The sequence below is a fragment of the Sinocyclocheilus anshuiensis genome, unplaced genomic scaffold, assembly GCF_001515605.1.
Source record: "Sinocyclocheilus anshuiensis isolate Anshui unplaced genomic scaffold, SAMN03320099.WGS_v1.1 scaffold369, whole genome shotgun sequence".
Taxonomy (NCBI): domain Eukaryota; kingdom Metazoa; phylum Chordata; class Actinopteri; order Cypriniformes; family Cyprinidae; genus Sinocyclocheilus; species Sinocyclocheilus anshuiensis.
In genome coordinates, this window is record NW_015540935.1 from 745628 (window position 1) to 765485 (window position 19858).

Genomic DNA, 19858 nt, shown 5'->3' on the forward strand with positions numbered 1-19858 from the left:
ATATATATATATAATTTTATATCTGTATTGATTTAGAATCATACAATTTTGGCCAAATTGTGCTGCCCTACAAACAAGCACGTCAAACTAGAATTCCCCCCCAGAGAACAATAGCAATTTTTTTTCCTTAATCGTGCAGCCATAACTTGACTGTACACTTCCTGATATACTCTGGAATAAAAATGGCAAGAAAGCAGGTCTCTGAAAGTCAATTTCTATGGAATCTGTAATATATATTTGTCATATTTGACCGTATTGCTTTTTGAGTTGTGAACTCTATTGGTGTCTGCACAAGCTGTGTCCCAGACCGCCATTTTCACGTTTACTTTGGTGCGACTCTATGCTGTGCACCTGAGTTCAGGAAAGCTGCTTTCACGGCAACCCAACTCACCTGGATCCACACCAAAACTCCTAGCATGAAAGTATCCTCAAGGGTGGTTTACTGTAGCGTAACTCTCTCTGCTTTCTACAGTATACATGAGGAACCCTCAGATGCCATACAGCTCTCCTCAACCCGGGTCAACTTTATCCCCACGGCAGTCATCTGGAGGCCAAATGCATGGTGGGATGGGTTCCTTTCCACAAAACAACTCCATGGGCAACTATGGGCCACAGGGTGGCCAGTACGGACCACAAGGTGAGAAGCGTCGATTCGACTGAGCACTGATGCTTTTAAAGAACATCAGAAATATATAACACAAGCCTAGTGTGCTTTAACCTCAAAATCTGCTGCACAGGTTACCCAAGGCCACCAGGTTATGGAGGCATGCCTAATGCTAACTATCCGGGTGGTCCTGGCATAGGCGGCTCCATGAACCCTATGGCTGGTCAGGGTGGAGGAGGGTCGTATGGAGGGATGCCTCCAGGACGCATGGGTCCGGGGCAGATGGGTACAAGGCCGTACGGCCCTGGCATGGGCCCCAACATGGGCCCTAACATGGGCGGCATGCCTCCTCAGGTGGCGTCAGGAATGTGTCCGCCGCCTGGGATGAACAGAAAGCCTCAGGATCCCGCAGCAGCGGCAGGGATGCACCATGGCCTATCCAACTCCATACACAGGTACAGTGCACACGTGCGTCTGAACTCCCTGAAAAGAGCCTGTGCAAAATCCAGGCCCTCTTGGACTTCAGCGTAAGAACAAGCGTCCAATCCACTGATTGCCGACGCTGATTTAAAAATGCTTCGCTTGGTCACGGGAAGTCGAGTCACTGGAGCTCCGATCGTCTAAACACGGTGTAAATGAAGCTTGCAGCTGTAATTCGGCTGACTTTACAAATAGGACATTTTTTTATTTATTTATTTTTTTTATTGCAGCCTAAAATGACTCAATTTGCAACAGCTTTTTTTTTTTAGAATTCTGATATTAGCATTTTTGTGGTATTTTGCAGTGAAAACATACCAATAACCATTAAATACTTTTGTTCTTGGTGTTGGTGACCGTAAGATTACCTGCATATAGTTTTGTGCATGATTACTGAAATCGTGGTCCTGGTCTCACATTCACAAGGCAATGACGTCACCAGCATAGAAATGCTCATAATTCTGCTGTACTGATTCAGTGTCAGTGTGCGAGTTATTGTTTCTAACACATTTCTGTATTTTCAGCAGAGAATGTATCAGTGACACCGATTATATAGTGTATATTTTAAATACTTTAAACTGTTATTTAATGTTTACAATTTAACAACAGTTAACAATTTAATATTTTGATCACTGTCTGTTATTGTAACATTGTTTTTGCATTTTATTTTTTATTTATTACATTTTTCATTTTTATTTATTGTTAGTGATTGCATTTACTCAAAATATCGAAGAAGTTAATATCCAGTAAAATAATGTACGGTAACACTTTATTTTAAGGTGTCCTTGTTACACATGTTACATGTACTTACTATTATAATAACAATGAATTATGCATAATTGCATGCAAGTAACCATAAACAAACCCTCATCATAATCCTAACCATATAGTAAGTACATGTAGTTAATTAATATTACTCTGTACTTAAATGTATAATTACACTGTAACAAGGACCCCTTAAAATAAAGTGTAACCAAATGTACTTATTTAAATGTAATCTACTGGTGAAATCAGGCGTGATGAGGCCTAATATACATATTTTATACACAGCTGCATCTCTCTCGGGTCTTCTGGAAGCAAACAGGTTGGAAATAGATAAGCGAATATCGTGAATGAATGATGTGGAGAGATCACTTGATTATAAATATTAAATGCACTCTCCATCGCTCAAATGGGTCTGTCTTATATGGGATCTATTCTTTTTCTTTTAAACACTTCCATATAAACCTGACTGTGCTGAAGGCAGGACACTTGAACACGTATTGATTAATTTGTTTGGGCTCAGAATTATGGATTTTGATTAACCTGAGGCTCAGAAACAATATTAGCTAATGTTTATTGGGGGAATAATGTGGAAATATGATTGTGGAACATGATTTTATATTTAAATTCTTTGCGATTTTACAGTCCTGGGGAGCACAGCTGGATTCAGTCTAGTCTTAGTGTGAGAGCTCAAAATCAGATCAGAACAGTACGAGTGAAGGCAGTGGAAGATCATCTCAGTCATTTATACCATTTAAGTTTTTTCTGTTGAGCTAAATTGAATCATTCAATCATTTCTCTCCTAGACCGCCTGGATATCCCAACATGAACCAAGGAATGATGGGAGCCGGGTCTCCGTATGCCCCGCCCATGAACAGCATGCAGGGTATGATAAATCAAGCGGGACCGTATCCCATGCCCGGAAACATGTCCAATAACTCTGCCGGTAAGCACTGAACTTGCTTGCTTTGCATCCTGAATTTTTGTTTTGTTTTGCTAATAGTTCAAACTGCTAATCTTTGAATTGAATAAAATGCTTTTTGGCCCACAGTTGACCGTGTTTGCATTTGTCTCGTAGGCATGGCTCCCAGTCCAGAGTTTGGCATGGACAAACTCAACCAACCTCAGAAGTTGAATAACAAGGTGGATGGGACGCCTAAGACCGAATCGAAAAAGGTGAAGAGCTATTAATATTTATATGGGTCTGGGCCGTGCTGTTGCCGGCCGGTGTGCCTCTCTTAAGCTGAAGAACAGCGCTTGACTGATCAGCTATATGGAGAGGTGTGATAGCCGGTGAATGTACAGGAGGAGTAACGCACATTCAGGGCTTTTGAAATTGCTCCCTGCAGTCCTGGCTTTATACATCATTAATGAAAATGCTTTTTGGCTGAAATGTGCACTGCACATACAGTGGGTACGGAAAGTATTCAGACCCCCTTAAATTTTTCACTCTTTGTTATATTGCAGCCATATAGACAGGTGTGTGGCTTTCCTAATCAAGTCCAATCAGTATAATCAAACACAGCTGGACTCAAATGAAGGTGTAGAACCATCTCAAGGATGATCAGAAGAAATGGACAGCACCTGAGTTAAATATATGAGTGTCACAGCAAAGGGTCTGAATACTTAGGACCATGTGATATTTCAGTTTTTCTTTTTTAATAAATCTGCAAAAATGTCAACAATTCTGTGTTTTTCTGTCAATATAGGGTGCTGTGTGTACATTAATGAGGAAAAAAAATTAACTTAAATGATTTTAGCAAATGGCTGCAATATAACAAAGAGTGAAAAATTTAAGGGGGTCTGAATACTTTCCGTACCCACTGTATACAGTGCATTGATATACCCACTGGTGTGCTTTTTTCCCCAGTGCTTCTGGTTTATGAAAATTGCAATCTAATACTTGGGTGCATTTTACCATTTATTTATTTTTTGTCCTTACAGAAGTCCAGTTCCTCGACCACCACTAATGAGAAGATAACCCGTCTGTACGAGCTGGGTCCAGAACCGGAGCGCAAAATGTGGGTGGATCGTTACCTTGCGTTTGCTGAGGAGAAAGCCATGGGCATGACCAATCTCCCCGCTGTGGGCCGTAAGCCCCTCGACCTCTTCCGCCTCTACGTGTCTGTCAAAGAGATTGGCGGCCTCACTCAGGTGTGATATGGTAGCTGTAAATTACAGAAAGGTGTGTTTAGAGGCGATTATAGGACATGAAGAGGCATGAACAAGGCTTTATCTTGTTATAATGACAGTATGGTTTTCGAGTGGATAGGACTTTGGTAGGAAATCATTTAGTAGGGGCCCTATGATTCCCGCTATGCCGAAAACACAGACGGAATCACGGAATCCAGTCATAAAAATGAAATCTGTGTCTCTGTGTGAAGGAATGGCAGAGATGCACGGTTTAGTTTACCACACACATCCTGAAGCGTGCATGACACTCGTGGTGTTTTCAGCATGTGCCGTCTCACTAAATGAGGACATAAATACATGAACTATTGTCTCCAGAGCTGCTCTAAAAGTCACTTCATGAGCATTTGACCATTTAATTTTAGAAAAGCTGTCATGTCATATACACAAACAAAACTCTTCAGGGCAACCCCTCAAAATAGTTAAACTTGAAGAAACTGTGACAGAAATATATTACTTTTGTACAGTAGAACATACGTGTTAATGTAATACTACTACTAATAAAATTATTTAAACTTTATTTTTCAAGGAACAAGCAATTTGTCTTCCATGTTTTCATTTGAACAGTACAGCTGTTGTGTAGCACTTAGTTTGCCAAAAAAATTTAACTTTATTTGGTAAAAATTAAAATGAATTTCATAGAGCCCTAATTTAGGGGGTAACTTGATTTCTATAAAGTTTGACTGGATTGTAGATTAGAAATGTTGTAGTAATGCACCCAAATTTCAGCAACCAAAAATATTTGTCTGAAACAGCAATTTTCGGTTTTGGCCTAAACAATTGTAGAGGGCCAAAATCATCGCCCGAAACAGTGATGTTTATTTATTGCTGCTTCAAATGCACATTTTGACTCTGTCAGTGTTTCTTTCGTGAACACAACCTGGATGAACTACAACAGGTAGACATGTCGGCTGTGTGGATACGCTGAGGCTGCATTAGCAATATTGATTTAGCGTTTTTAATCGATACTGAGATAGCTTCTTAAACCTGAAAATCAATCTTTTAGTCTGTGCTGTTTTCAGCTAATGTGTGAACTTAACTAAACATTATTTGTAGCTTACCTGACAGCCAGTAATCGCTGTAAGCTTTGTGCATTTTTACTTTTAATATGAAACAAAGTCTCTGATATCAAATTTTGTCATTTTTATCACAAAATACAAACGATACATGTGGCTTTCACCCTTTTTTTTGTGGCTTGACAGATCGCTAAAGCCAGCTCAGTTTAAGCAGCACCTGAATCGATTTTTTGCTCTTTACTACTAGTTACTGCACTAAATAAACATGAATGAACATCAGAAGGTGTGTTGTAAGAAACCGTACAACTTACAGAAATGTATCATGTCTCAAGTAATCACTCAAATAGTGTTTCAACTGCAGAAAGACGTCAATAAAACAGTTTGTAAACAGCATGTAACATTACAGTTACTTCAGGAAAGCCATTCAGTGTCTATATACTTGATAGTCAGCTAGATAAAAACAATGAGAAGAGCATTTTGATAAATACATGCACTATATTACATATTTATTTTACATTATATCTTTATTATTTATTTCATTTGAATAAGAAATGAAAACTAGAAATAATCACTAGAAATGTGTGCTGTAATATAATTAGTTACTGTTGCTTTTGCGGTCCACACAGCCTTGGTTACATCAGTAAAAACGTAGTTGCAGAAGTGGAAGCATTTTGATGATATATTATGATTTGCACAATAAGACCAAGTACATTGCGAAAGTTTTATAGGGTCATTTATGGTTTCTAGTTGACTTTCTGGTCAATTTAAATGCTTGCTTTGGTTTCTGTTGGATTTGTAGAGTATGTGCGGAGTTTGAATCCACTGAAGGTCTTCTCAGCCGTTCAGTCATTTAATTCTGTCTCTCTGGCGTTATCAGGTGAACAAGAATAAGAAGTGGAGGGAAATGGCCACTAACCTGAATGTGGGCACATCCAGTAGTGCTGCCAGCTCTCTGAAGAAACAGTACATCCAGTGTCTGTACGCCTTCGAGTGCAAGATCGAGCGAGGGGAAGACCCGCCGCCCGAAATCTTCAACAATGACCCTAAAAAGAATCAGGCCAAGGTCCAGCCTCCTTCACCAGGTCAGTGCAGACAACTCTTTTATATGAAACCGAGTCCAACCCTACGTCCTTGCCAGGTTTGATGCAAAAAGGTATCTTTTCAGTGTTAGTTCTTCAATCTTTATTGCACTAGGTAGCTCTGCCATTTTGCATTCGTATTTGTCCACTTTCCTCTTTCAGATAGATGTGTATGAAACATCAAATATGTTCGGACTAGTTTTGGGATTTGATGCTTGCTTTTAGCATTTCTCATTCTGATGAAGTGTATGATGTGTATGAAACATCAAATATGTTCGGACTAGTTTTGGGATTTGATGCTTGCTTTTAGCATTTCTCATTCTGATGAACGATTAAAAGTGTTATGGAGAATTGATGATGCAAGTTGAGATGAATTTCAAGGAAAGGTTAACAGTATTATTCGCAGCCAGTTTCTCAAATGCAGGTACAATTGTTCATGATGTCCAAGAAACTGACATAATCAGACTTGAAAGACATTAACTGCCTTGACATAAACCCCTTCCCATTGGCCTGGTAACGCACCTGTAAAAGCTAGATTAATCTGATTGTAAATGTGAAGCTTTATAGTGTGCATGTCTTGTTTTAATGGAGTTTTGCTTTGATGTGGTTTAGTACAGCTGATAATGTTTGAACGCCAGCATTTGACGCTCAGTCCTCGTGTCGTTTATAGTGATTTATGGTACTGCTAGCTACCACAACTCTGTTCTGCTGGGATAGCTTTGCTTATTTATCCCCTTCTGTGTTCAGAGTAGGGCTGGGAAATATTAATGAATTTTGCTGCCGATATAAACAACATTATTAATATCGTAATTTTTAATGCACTTTTTATTTAAAGTTTAGGATTATCACTAGTGACTATGAGTGTTACGATTGATGCGTTAATGTTCGGAGAAAACAAACACACACTAATTGTAAGTATCTCCGTGCGTGATGTCAGATTGTTCAGTGAGTTGATTAAAAACATTCATGCCACGATTTGTTTGCTTCAATCAAAAATGTTCACAAAAGTCCAAAATGTACTAAAACTGAAATGAGTTTTCATTTAGCTGAAAACCGAAACTCAAACAAAAATGAAGTTTGGATGGTTATATTTGGGTAATTGGGTACTTGAACTCAGGGTGTCGTTTTCTCAGTTGATAAATTAAACCAGTCCAAGTAAAGTTCTTGGGCAGCAAGCCACCTCCGATTTCAGACAAACAAATTTTACATATTGCTGTTTTAATGCATGGTGAAGTGTCTCCACAGAGCTGACATGTTTGCCTGCTGTAGTTTATCTACTTTGTGCACATGAAATGGACAATGACAGGCAAAAAGAAGCACTATTTAAGCGCCACTGTTTTGCTCAGTGGATTCAGCCCTCCAAAAATGATTTCGGCCTAAAATCTGATTATCTATTTTTTTATCTTTAGTTTATCTATTTGTTTATCTTTATGTATGTATTTATTTGGTGCATCAATTTTATTTATTTTATTTAATTTTTTTTGCTGATTATTTAGGCCTATATTCCTGAACATTTGGTGCATCAATTTGATTTTTTATTTTTTTTTTGGCTGATTATTTATTTATGTTCCTGAACATTTGATGCATCCATTTTTTTTTATTAGTTTTTTTTCCCCCTAAGATGTTTGTTATATCGGTGCATATAAATAAAAATGCTTAAATATCATTCTTCCATTTGTTCATATAGTGAAAAAGGGCATAAGATGTCTTGAGTCTACAACAGCAATTGTTGTTTAAAATGGTTGAAAAAGGTGATTTTCATCATCTTGAACAATGTATATCATGAAAATGTAAACCCTTCTCTGCACATGTGCGACTGATGGACATCTTTGTTGTATCCTTAGAGTTCCCAGTGCCGCGCACCATTTTTTTTAAGATGGTGTGTCTTATTAAAAATATCTCAGCTGTTATGCAGCACATGAATATATATATATTGTTGAATGCATCAATCAGAAGAAGCTGAGCACCGGACAGGCATCCCGAGCATATTTACACTGCAACAATGGCAGTGTGTCCGGCCTATTGTATGAAACTGGCAAAAAGCCTGGGTGTTAAATACGCTTAAGGAGACCACTGGGTTATGACCACTGCTTTCTGTTTCGCTCCATCTAGCTGTTTTTCAATCCAGAAACGCGTCCCATGTAAAAGACTCTGTGAGCCAGAGAGTGAGTTCAGTAGAGAGAGAGACTGAGATTACAAGAGAAATGGGGCGAGTTAAAGGGGATCCCCTGTGATGTAGAGCATGTCTGCTTGGCACCGGGTCAGGTGCTCCAGGCTGACTGCTTTTTTTCCCTGCTGTAGATGGCTTTTTCCTGGCCTTAGGATTCAGAGGCAAACCCCTGGAGGGCTGAACCAAGCCAGAAAAAGATGAATGGGGAAAAAAAGTGAAGGGGGGTGGTATGTAAAGTCAAGCTGGGTTTTTCTTCCTCATCTTTTTTTCTTTCCCACCCTCCCCCTCTCTTTATCGGCGTTAGAGGGATATCCTTGCCCAGAGGAGGGAGGCTGAGGTATTGTGCCCTGTGTGTGTGTGTTAAGGAGCATGTTTGAAGTGCGAGATATGGATATGTCTGACCTGCCGGTGACCCCAGTCTGTACGAGTTAATGAATGAAAGCATGAGTCATCCCACAGGCGTGCCAGTAGTAATCGTCCTCTAGCTGGCCGCAAGATGAGCTGCAACATGTGGCGCGCAAACATGCTGTTCATCCACACACATTTGTGTCTCTCTCTCTCTCTCCGCCTTCATTCCATTCGCTCTCTGACATTTACACACATACACGTGGCCTCATAGTAATCATGTTGGTGGGATGGGCACAAGCACTCAAGGACTTGGAAGTAACAGTCGTTCAGGAGGAACATAGCAAAACATAGCAAAATGGGGCCTCGTTTGTAATTTTATGAGTATTAGGCCTGTTTATCTGTTGAGTACTTAAGCGATTTAAACTGACCACAGTGCAGTTTGCTTAAAGGTTTGCTTAACACTTGATATTTGAACTCGGCACCCAAACAAACACAGCCCTACCTAAAAGAAACACACCCCTACCTTCATTGCTCTGCCCCGAATTCACAAACACGCTATGCGACACATGCATTGACTAACAGCTCGCCCATCAGACACCTCGCACAAGTATGGATGAATCAGTTCTGTTACTATAGCTAATATTAGAACAACAGCATGTCTTGGTTCTGTGAAACGGTAAAGCCAATGTTGCATCTTAAGCAGAAACAAGTATCCTCAGTATCCATTTTCAGGCCTTCCCACTCTTTAACGTCTAGCGCTGGAAAGATTTTCTAATATTAATGCGAGTCCTAGTCCTAACCCATTTTTTCCCCGGGTATATTCCTTGGACATTTTCCTCTTTGCTAATGTCTAGACCATCTCTCTTTCTACAAATCTCCCGCTTGCTCACTCTCTCTCTTCCCCATCATGAATGTAAATGCTCCCTATTGCTGATTGGCTACAAGAGTATTCTGGCGCTCGGTCTGATTGCTCCAGTCTACTTCGGTTTTTCCCTATTTACACCAGCAGAACTATGTACAAACACCTTTTTTATCATGCACACACAGAACAGACAGCTTGCAAGTATTGACAATAGTTTGTTTTGGTGTTGATTTCAATTTTCAACAGTGTTTCTCAGAAATCACTTTACTCCCTAAAAAAAGTAACCAATTGTGTTACTTAGTTACTTTTTATGTAAAGTAATGTTGCGTTACTTTTGCGTTACTTTTTCTCATCTGGGCTGGGCTTGTTTTTTTTTATATAAAGTTTTATTTCTGAAACAAACGTTATGTTTATCTAAAGTAATTTTTGCTTATTAGTATGGTTGAATTGGATCATTGAAGGTCAGCAGCAAAGACATTGGTGAATAAAATGAGATTAAAGGCATAAAGGATAGTTGTCACTGTAATTATTTATGTGGTGAAATGTGTAATAAGTGGTTTGACTGCACCGTATCCCTTAAATGTCCATCTAGTTTGAACTTGCCGCTTGCTCACAACTGCTGTGTTCACGGAAGATTTGCATTTAAATATTTCAACTCAAATCAATATTTTGTCTAATTATTTACTTATGTGGCAAGTAGCCGTGTAATAAGTGGGATAATGTACATCCAGCCGGTTGTTATCACAGAATAACCCCCGACAGGGCGATTAGGACCCCGATGCGAAGCGGCTGGACCGGCTGGATGTACATTATCCCTTACTTGGCATCTGACAGAGCATTTGGACCCAGAAACAGTGACGCATGACGTCAGACTTGAGCCGATTGCCACATCTCTTCTTCTTCAACACATGACTAAGCACTTACATGTGTGGTAAGTGTTTTGTTAGCTGCTGGTTGAGTGCTAGTAATGGAGACTATGACATGCTGGGATATGGAGCCTCAAACGTAAGGATGATACTCTCTGAGCACTTAGCTGGCAGAGCACCTCTCCGTGTGTCACCGGTGGGGGAAAGTCCTCAAATGAGATTAAGCGGCATGAAAAGCAGCATGATTTCATGCAGGGGAAGGTTGCCAAATGAGCCGAGCTCAGCACATTTCCTCGAAAGTGTGTCGCTGTGTGTTGGCATGCTGTCTGTCCACACTGACAGTGAAAGTGCTGCGAAAGCGACAATTGCAGGCAGTCGGAAGGTATTTGATGATTAAATTACAGCCATGTGGACAGGGATTTTGGTTTTCTAGTTTGTGGTTCTTATTAAAACAGTGTTTACTACACACAATATGACGTCGCCTAAACCTCCTTTAGGATTTGCTGACTGACCGATCCAATCTTTTTTTCCCCCAGCTGGATCAGGATCGTTACAGGGTCCTCAGACACCTCAGTCGACCAGCAGTTCTATGGCCGAAGGGGGAGACCTGAAGCCCCCTACACCTGCCTCAACACCGCACAGTCAGATGCCACCCATGCCTGGTCCTAGGTACATCTCAATGCTGTGTGTCTCCGTTTTGGGACAGGACATTCAGAATGACTTTCTAGGGCCAGAATATATCTGACATTATCTGTCTGTCACAGGAGCAGTGTGAATTTGCAGGACCCTTTTGCTGATGGTGGGGATCCAGCTTTTCCCAGACGTAACTCTGTGACCCCCAATTCAGGTTATCAGCCTGGTATGGGTGGACCAGACATGATGGGCCGCATGGGGCCTTTTGAGCCCAATAAGGACCCCTTTGGTGGTATGAGAAAAGGTGACTGTTCTGGTCTTATCCTTACAGTGGAATTTTAAGGATCTCTTTTATGAATTTATCTAGTAATGCTACTATAATATTGAGCCAAATCTATTACTGTTCAGTTTGTATGTACTTTGCGACGTTAACATTTTGAGCTTTCAAGTTGTCTGCTCTTAAAAGTATTTGTACAACCCATGATTCTTATCCGGGTGACTGATTTGCTACAAGAATGCACAAGAAATATTATTTTAAACAGATATTATTTACTAGTTATACTTTTAAGTATAGATTGTGCTTTTTAATGATTTGGCATATAGTAAATAACTCACTGGGTAAGAATCATAGGTTGTATATGATATTTTAGTACAAACGAGGACGCTCAGTGTGACTCTCTGCTTACATTTTCAGCAGGTGAGCAGTTCATGAGCCCAGGTCAAGGCCCAAACAGTGGCATGGGTGAACAATATAACCGAGGCCCCCCAGGACCTATGGGAAATATTCCGATGGGTCAAAGACAACAGTACCCATTTGGTCCAGGATTTGACAGACGGTGAGAGCATTTATTTCAAGTATTTGCCTTTATATTAAGTTTATTCAAGCAATCCATTAATACAGAAATCTGATGACTGTTAATATCGAATGTTATTGTAGCTTTGCAGTGTTTTTAACATTTCAACACACAACCCAACCAAGGAGTAGTGTCTTCAGTTGTCGCTTCTCAAACACCATTTGTTTTTGTTTTTTTCCCTCACAGACCAGAATCGAGTATGGGCCCAGATGTCAGTGTGGGTCCACAGCCTAACATGATGCCTTCAGATACAGGGATGTACTCACCCAACCGGCCCCCTCAGCAGCAGAGGTTAGCATTTAATTAAATATAAAACGTAAAACTGCAATTTCATGAATGTTCATTTTTATTGTTTGCTACTTGCTATTGAGCATCCATGCTTTTTGAGCCTTTCTGAAACTGGATGTATGTTTTGGATTACAGGCTTGATTCTTACAGTAATCAGTACCCTGGCCAAGGTGCTCCCCCTAGTGGACCATACCCAAACCAACAGTCAGGAATGTACCCACAACAGCAACCGGTCAGTGCAACACAATGTTTTTAAAATTATTATATTGTTAATAGGTGTGGCATTGACTAAAATCTAAAAAAAAAAATAACTTCTTAAATACAGAATTACACACAGAAGAGACCAGTTGATGGTGTTTACGGTCCTCCTGCAAAGCGTCATGAAGGGGACATGTACCCTTTCAGTGGTCAGCAGCAGGGACCCCAGGCCCCAGGTGGACCTCAGTCCCAACCAGATATGTATAACCAGTATAATGCCTATCCAGGTTCCGACAGACGCCCACCAGGCCCACAGGGCCAGTTTCCTTTTGGTTTCGGGAGAGATCGAGGACCTAACACGGGCGGTCCAAACTCCCAACCCTCCATGCCACCACAGATGATGGGTAGCTCCATGAGTGGCTCCATGCCTTCAGTCCCCGATGGACCCCAAGGTCCCATGTGGCCTGGGCGTAATGAGATGAACTACCCAAACTATCATAATCGCCAGGGGCCCCCTGGTGTCCCTTCCCAAAGTCAAGGCTACCATGGCATGAATCGTTCTGAAGACATGATGCCTTCAGACCAGCGCATGAACCACGAGGGACCTTGGGCTGGCCATGTTAACCAGCGGCAGCCCCCATACGGGCCTGGAGCCTCTGGGCCACAGATGGCCAGACCTCTTCAGTCCAACTATCAATCCTCCCAGAACCACATTCCACAAGTGTCTAGCCCTGCACCCATGCCAAGACCAATGGAGAACAGGACCTCGCCCAGTAAGTCTCCATACATGCACACGGGGATGAAAATCCAGAAGGCTGGACCTCCAGTTCCTGCATCGCACATTGCCCAGGCGCCAGTGCAGCCCCCTCTGATTCGGAGAGATGTGGCATTCCCACCAGGTTCAACAGAGGCCACGCAGCCCATTCTGAAACCGCGTCGTCGGCTTACCATGAAGGATATTGGTAAGAGGCTCATGGCAGTGTTCCGATGAATACTTGTGTCCCGATCCATTTGTGGGGCGGTCTTAAATTTGGCTTTTGTTCGGTTTCAGGAACACCAGAGGCCTGGAGAGTCATGATGTCCCTCAAATCAGGCTTGTTAGCAGAGAGCACTTGGGCTTTGGATACCATTAATATTCTTCTTTATGATGACAACAGCATTTCTAACTTTAATCTGAACCAGGTGAGTAAATTTTATAGACCATAGGACTAGGGATGGGTCAGGTTGGTCAACTAATGTGACTAATTTATCTTTATCTTCCACTTGCAGCTTCCTGGCTTCCTTGAACTCATTGTTGAGTATTTCCGAAGGTGCCTCATTGAGATCTTTGGCATCTTGAAAGAGTATGAGGTTGGAGACCCTGGGCAGCGTACGCTAATTGACCCAGATGCCATTGACCCCGAGATGTCTGATGAGGAGGGGCCAGAGGCAGAGCAGATGGAAGAGGAGGACGAGGATGACGATGAAGATGTAGAGAACAACACTGTGCAGACGTCACAGGTCCAGGTCAAGCAAGAGAAAGAGGAGCTCACACATGTAGAAGAGAGGGAAGGTGAGGATACTTCATGCAAAGATCATCTCAGATCATCCACCCCATTGCAGGACACCAGTGCCTCCCAGGAGAGGCCAAAGCAGGCTAGTAAATTTGACAAGCTTCCCATCAAGATATTGAGGAAAAAAGACCCATTTGTGATTGGGTGCACTAGTAAATTGGGTCGGCGACAAGCCTTTGATAGTGGTCTTATCCATTGGAGTGTAGGTGGTGGTGACACCACAGAACACATACAAACCCATTTTGAGAGCAAGATGGAGCTCTTGAAGCATCGGAAACGGGTGCCAGTGAATGTTGAGCCACGTAAGAAGGTGTCTCATGTAGTGGAGACTGTTACAGAGGATGCTGAGAAGGCTCAGACAAACGAAGAGCAGCAACAAGTACAACCTCAGCCATCCCCAGTCCAACCATCGTCCGAAGGTAAAAGCACTACAACAGCAAGCACGTCGACGAGTATAACGGCCACCATTGATGATGTGCTGTCGGCTCGGCAAGGCTCCGTGACGGAGGAAGCGGTCCGAGGCAACCAGGGCAGCGACAAAGAGAAGAATATGTTTCTCTTTGGCATCGATCTTGCACAACAGAGTCGCAATATCAAGATCTTGGAGGACGAGCCGCACAGCAAGGACGAGACCCCGCTCTGTACGCTCTTGGATTGGCAGGATTCCCTCGCCCGCCGCTGCATCTGCGTTTCCAACATTGTTCGCAGTCTTTCCTTCATTCCTGGGAATGATCTGGAGATGTCGAAGCATCCCGGACTTTTGCTGTTACTTGGCCGGCTGGTGCTGTTGCATCACTGGCATCCTGAACGCAAGCAGGCCCCGGTTACTTATGAGAAAGAGGAAGAGGAAGATGAAGGGTTCAGGTGCGAGCGAGATAAGTGGTGGTGGGACTGTCTCGAGGTTCTGCGGGAAAACTGCTTGGTCACGTTAGCAAACATCTCAGGTCAGCTGGACCTGTCCATCTACCCTGAAAGTATTTGCCTGCCGCTGCTGGACGGCCTGCTCCACTGGGCTGTGTGCCCTTCGGCGGAAGCGATCGACCCCTTCCCCACGCTGGGGCTCAACGGGACACTGTCTCCCCAGAGACTCGTCCTGGAAACCCTCAGCAAGCTTAGCATCCAGAATAACAATGTTGACCTCATTCTGGCTACGCCGCCTTTCAGCCGTTTGGAGAAGCTCTACGGCTTCCTCGTGCGCATGGTTGGCGACCGCAAAGTGCCCGTCTGCCGGGAGATGGTGGTGGTGCTGCTAGCCAACCTGGCGCAAGGCGACAGCGTCGCGGCCCGGGCTATTGCTGTGCAGAAAGGCAGCGTTGGAAACCTTCTTGGCTTCTTGGAGGACAGTCTTGCAGCCACCCAGTTCCAACAGAGTCAGGGCTCATTGATGCACTTACAAGGTGCACACTTCGAGCCCACTAGTGTGGACATGATGCGGCGGGCGGCACGTGCCCTGCACGCCCTTGCCAAAGTGGAAGAGAACCACTCGGAGTTCACGCTGTACGAGTCACGGCTACTGGACATATCGGTGTCCCCACTCATGAACTCTTTGGTGTCCCATGTAATCTGTGACGTACTTTTTCTGATCGGCCAGTCATGACAGCCGTGGGGGCGATCATGTTTTTCCCCACTCGTTTTTTTTAATGTGTGTGTGTCTGCGTGAGTGGAGAAAATTTAAGAGCGAAACTGACTGACTGTATGTTCATTTTTTTTAATTTATGCAAAATCACCTCAGATTCCAATGTCTATCCTTGTCTACCCTTGCTTTGCTCTCAAGGACGGATAAAAGTCGTGATGGATTTAACATGTATGGATAAGAATTAAACTAACATGGATGTGCCGATCGAGATCCTCGCCTGCAAGAGTGCGCTGCCCTTTGGACTTGTTTTTGTAAGGAAAAATAAAATTACAAAAAAGACACAAAAAAAACAACGAAACTGTAACCAAAGTTGCTGTCACGTTTACAGTGAGTTTGGGGAAAAACCGTGCCCGTATTCACCTTCCGGGTGAGGACAGGCACGGAGACGACCATTATCTGGTTCTTGGAGGCTAAATGGACTCTCAGACTCTGGTGTGTGGTATAAATTGCTGTAACTTGGATTATATATGCTTAGCCCTAAAGGAACCAGGTCGTTGGCTGTGAACAGACATGTAAATGGGAGGCCTGTGCAGTAGATTGTAGGACTTTTTTCTGTACTGTACACCTTAAAACTGTAAACATACTGTAACAATACTGTTTCACACTGAGATAATGCTGGCTTGGCAGCAAAAAAACTGTAGTTTTTAAAAATGATGGTTTTAGTTCATGTTGAGAGAGGAAAAAATGGCTTTCCCCCCAAAGTAACGTGAACCTACAACACCCCGACCTCTTCTTTGTCCCTCGATTGTATGACTTGACCCTTCAAGAAATCACCTCTTAGGACTGGTCTTGAGCTCTAGATGCAGTCCAGACTGCAGTGTATATAATGATGTTGTAAATTACACTTTGCTCTTTTTCTCTCTCTCATCTTATGGCGCTCTTCACCGTTTTTAATCTTTGACGAATTAAAGGTTTCACTCTACAGATCTCTCATTGCGCATTGCCATGTGTTTATTTACCACCTTCCTCTCCTTACATCTCTGGCTGTAGGAATGCAATCTTCTGCCCTTGCACATAACATTTCAGTTCCTTTCGTTAAAGCTCTAGAGGCATATATCAAACCAGACCAGTCCATTACTCCAACTGATTTCGTCATCATTCACCGGAACAGATACACGAGTTTGGTTTCCCCTCTTTCCCAGCAGTTTCCTTAGTCGATTCCAGTGCTATGGATTCATATTTGTATTTCAGATGATGTAGCTAAAAACTTGTTGTAAATTCCTTTTTTCCCCTTTTTTGGCTTAATGAATATCATTTATTCCGTATGAAATCTTTATACTATATGTTCCACGTGTTAAGAATAAATGTACATTAAATCTTGGTAAAACGCTTGTGATTGATTCATTTATAACAACATTTATAATCATGCAGTTGGAGGTCCATGAATTTAATAAACGTCAAGTTCTATGGACTGCATTTGTTGCATTGTTGATTACCATAGAAAATATTTTGATTAATCTCTGTTAAAAAACAAAAGTGGCAAAATTGTTCTTGCAAGTAAAGCACTTATAATGAAAGTAAACCATAAATGTGCAAATGCCACAAGACTTAAGTAATACATGTTCAGTTATTGTGATGCAATCTCTCACAAACCATCTGTGCATAGTTGCTGTCCAATAATTCAAGTCATGATCATAATTTTTATATGCATTAAGATTCCTGACAGGACCAAATCCTTATATGCATTACATTGGTGACAACTAATGTTTGTTCATCTAGAACAGTAGTATCACCACAGAAGTGATTTGCACATCTAGTTTTGGACAACCAAATACGTTTTTTATAATTAATGTAAGTGCTTAAATACAAATTTGAGTCTTACATTTCTTCTGGTAAACTTTGTGCATGTCCCCGTTTACTTGCACTGTCGCTATATCACTGTAATCTGCAGAAATTAGTTAATTTCTGTAGTAATCGGCATTATCCATAATTGCACAACTGATAGAGCTAGACTCGCTGTTAATGAACTTGTATGAAACACAGCTTTTGATTTGGCATCAGTATGCATTAGTGTCTGTTGTGGTGTATGGTGTAGGCCTGACTCTACAGGTATCGGTTTCTCTACTGCAGTATGGAAAATCCCATGACCTGCAAATTGCAAGTCGTAAATTAGTTATTCTCCGGATTGATGGTGTTCAACCCAAAGAGAAACACCTAGGCTGTTTGAAATGGAATAATTGCATACTCCACAAATGCAGGCCACTGCAGGCTCAAAGAAATGTTAAAATCGCAGCTGTAATTACTTACGCTTCCTTCATTATGTTGGAAAACGAAGGTCAAGTCGAGTGCATTGCATTGCGGGATTAGGTGCACTTTCCATGCATACAGAAATACTGCTTCCTGCTTTTATCAGTAATGAGTGCTTAAAAAGCAATGCATTTTATTATAGGTTTATCTCAATATATTTTACATAAAATAACCTAAATAAAGATTAATAAATACAATTACGGTATAAGCATGAACCAAAACCTCATTGCGTGCCTGTTACGCGCTTATGAATAGTAATGAACATGCAGACACATGGCGGTATTAAAGGTGGGGTAAGCGATTTCTGGTAGCCAATGTTGATATTTGAAATCACCAAAACAAACACGCCCCTACCCCAAAAGGGGCTTGCCCCTATGTTGATAGCTCCGCCCCACACATACGTACGCAACCCAGGCAACGATTAGTTCTGTCTACAAGTTTGTTTTGCTATTCGGCCCGAATCAGTTTTCTAAAGTGTTTTTGAAAAATTACATACCCTACCTTTAATATCCTTAAATCTGAGCAAAACGTTAAAGGGATAGTTCACCCAAAAATTCTGTCATTTACTCACCCTCATGTCGTTCCAAACCTGTATGAGTTGCTTTCTTATGTTGAACACAAAAGAAGATTGCTGGTAAACAAACAGTTAGTGGTTGCCATTGACTTCCATAGTAGGAAAAAAAATACTATGGAAGTCAATGGCAACCACCAACTGTTTGATTACCAGCAATCTTCAAAATATCTTCTTTTGTGTTCAACATAAGAAAGCAATTCATACAGGTTTGGAACGACATGAGGGTGAGTAAATGATGACAGAATTTTAATTTTTGGGTGAACTATCCCTTTAACAGAAGCTGGCTGAATTTCTACAATATTTAACCCCACAGCTCCATCTAGCGGTTATGTGCAGATAACAGTTACAAATGTGATCCTTGCTTTCTGATTCGTTTTAGTTCTTCATTTTATTCTGTGCAAAGGCTCTAAAGCCACAAACTGGCAGTATATATTTTTTTATTTGATCTTTTGAACTAATCTAATGATAGTTATCTCTTTTAACCTGGAAATGTTCTGTCTCAATTCAGCTCTTTGATCCTCATGACATGGTTTAAAATGCATGTCCTGTACACACTTCTGATGTTTTTCAGAAGTGAAATGACTTTGCAACACTTCCAAAAGACTGAGCAGAAAAACTCAACACAGCTGTCATTTACTAACAGTTAACATAAGGCAAAGTTTGTTTCTTTTCCTAATAATGTTGATCTTTTTTTATTATAATTAGTGCACCAAGTTGTGGCATTTTTGGAATACACACATCAAATGGACGTTTGCGTATGAAAGCTATTTTGTGAACTGTATGAATGGGACATGAAGACATACTCAGCTAAATTCAAGCTGCATCAGAATATTTTGATTGATCCAAGTAGATGAGTACTTTAACTCGGGTCTGGCTCCACAGGACAGGCTGGGGCGTACGGTCCACTCTGGCAGACTGTCCAGCTGATATAGAGCTGGAGCTGAGCTTGTTTTAATACATCGAACACATATGATGTCAGAATGTGGCTAGTTGTCACAGCTACTTGAGTAAATATTTCTTGGGTTAGATTTATTTAAAAAGTGGGGCATGTTGTCAGGATGAAAACATTTATTGCTTTATTGACACTGATTTGAGAAGCATATGTCGCTACATCTAGATCTATCTATCTATTGGTTATATATATATATATATAAAACCAATCCATTGTTTTGCCAACAGATATTAATGAAATTTACATTTTGGGGTGGAGAAGGATTTAATCTTATGCCTATTATGCTTGGCTGCATTTATTTGATCAAAAATACAGTAAAAACAAAACTGTGAAATATTACAATTTGAAACTATTTTCTTTGTAAACTGTAATTTATTTCTGAATTTTCAGCATCATTAATCCAGTCTCCAGTGTCACATGAGATAGACAGATAGATAAATAGATAGATATATATAGATAGATAGTCAGATAGATAAATAGATAGATAGTCATATATATATATAGATAGATGATAGATAGACAGACAGACAGACAGACAGACAGACAGAC

General features: G+C 41.3%; 1 protein-coding gene across 1 annotated transcript in view; it reads left to right on the forward strand.

Moving 5' to 3' along the window:
* Positions 1–16110, forward strand: part of LOC107689556 (AT-rich interactive domain-containing protein 1A-like) — a 68852-nt gene extending 52742 nt beyond the window's left edge. The window contains exons 7-20 of the mRNA XM_016487577.1: positions 473–637; positions 738–1059; positions 2650–2789; positions 2922–3019; positions 3788–3997; positions 5927–6131; positions 10911–11043; positions 11139–11311; positions 11702–11843; positions 12048–12152; positions 12285–12381; positions 12475–13309; positions 13399–13529; positions 13617–16110. Of these exons, the coding sequence (XP_016343063.1) occupies positions 473–637; positions 738–1059; positions 2650–2789; positions 2922–3019; positions 3788–3997; positions 5927–6131; positions 10911–11043; positions 11139–11311; positions 11702–11843; positions 12048–12152; positions 12285–12381; positions 12475–13309; positions 13399–13529; positions 13617–15497 (4637 nt within the window). The 3' untranslated portion in view covers positions 15498–16110. The remainder of the gene's footprint in view (positions 1–472; positions 638–737; positions 1060–2649; positions 2790–2921; positions 3020–3787; positions 3998–5926; positions 6132–10910; positions 11044–11138; positions 11312–11701; positions 11844–12047; positions 12153–12284; positions 12382–12474; positions 13310–13398; positions 13530–13616) is intronic.
* Positions 16111–19858: the final 3748 nt, after the last annotated feature.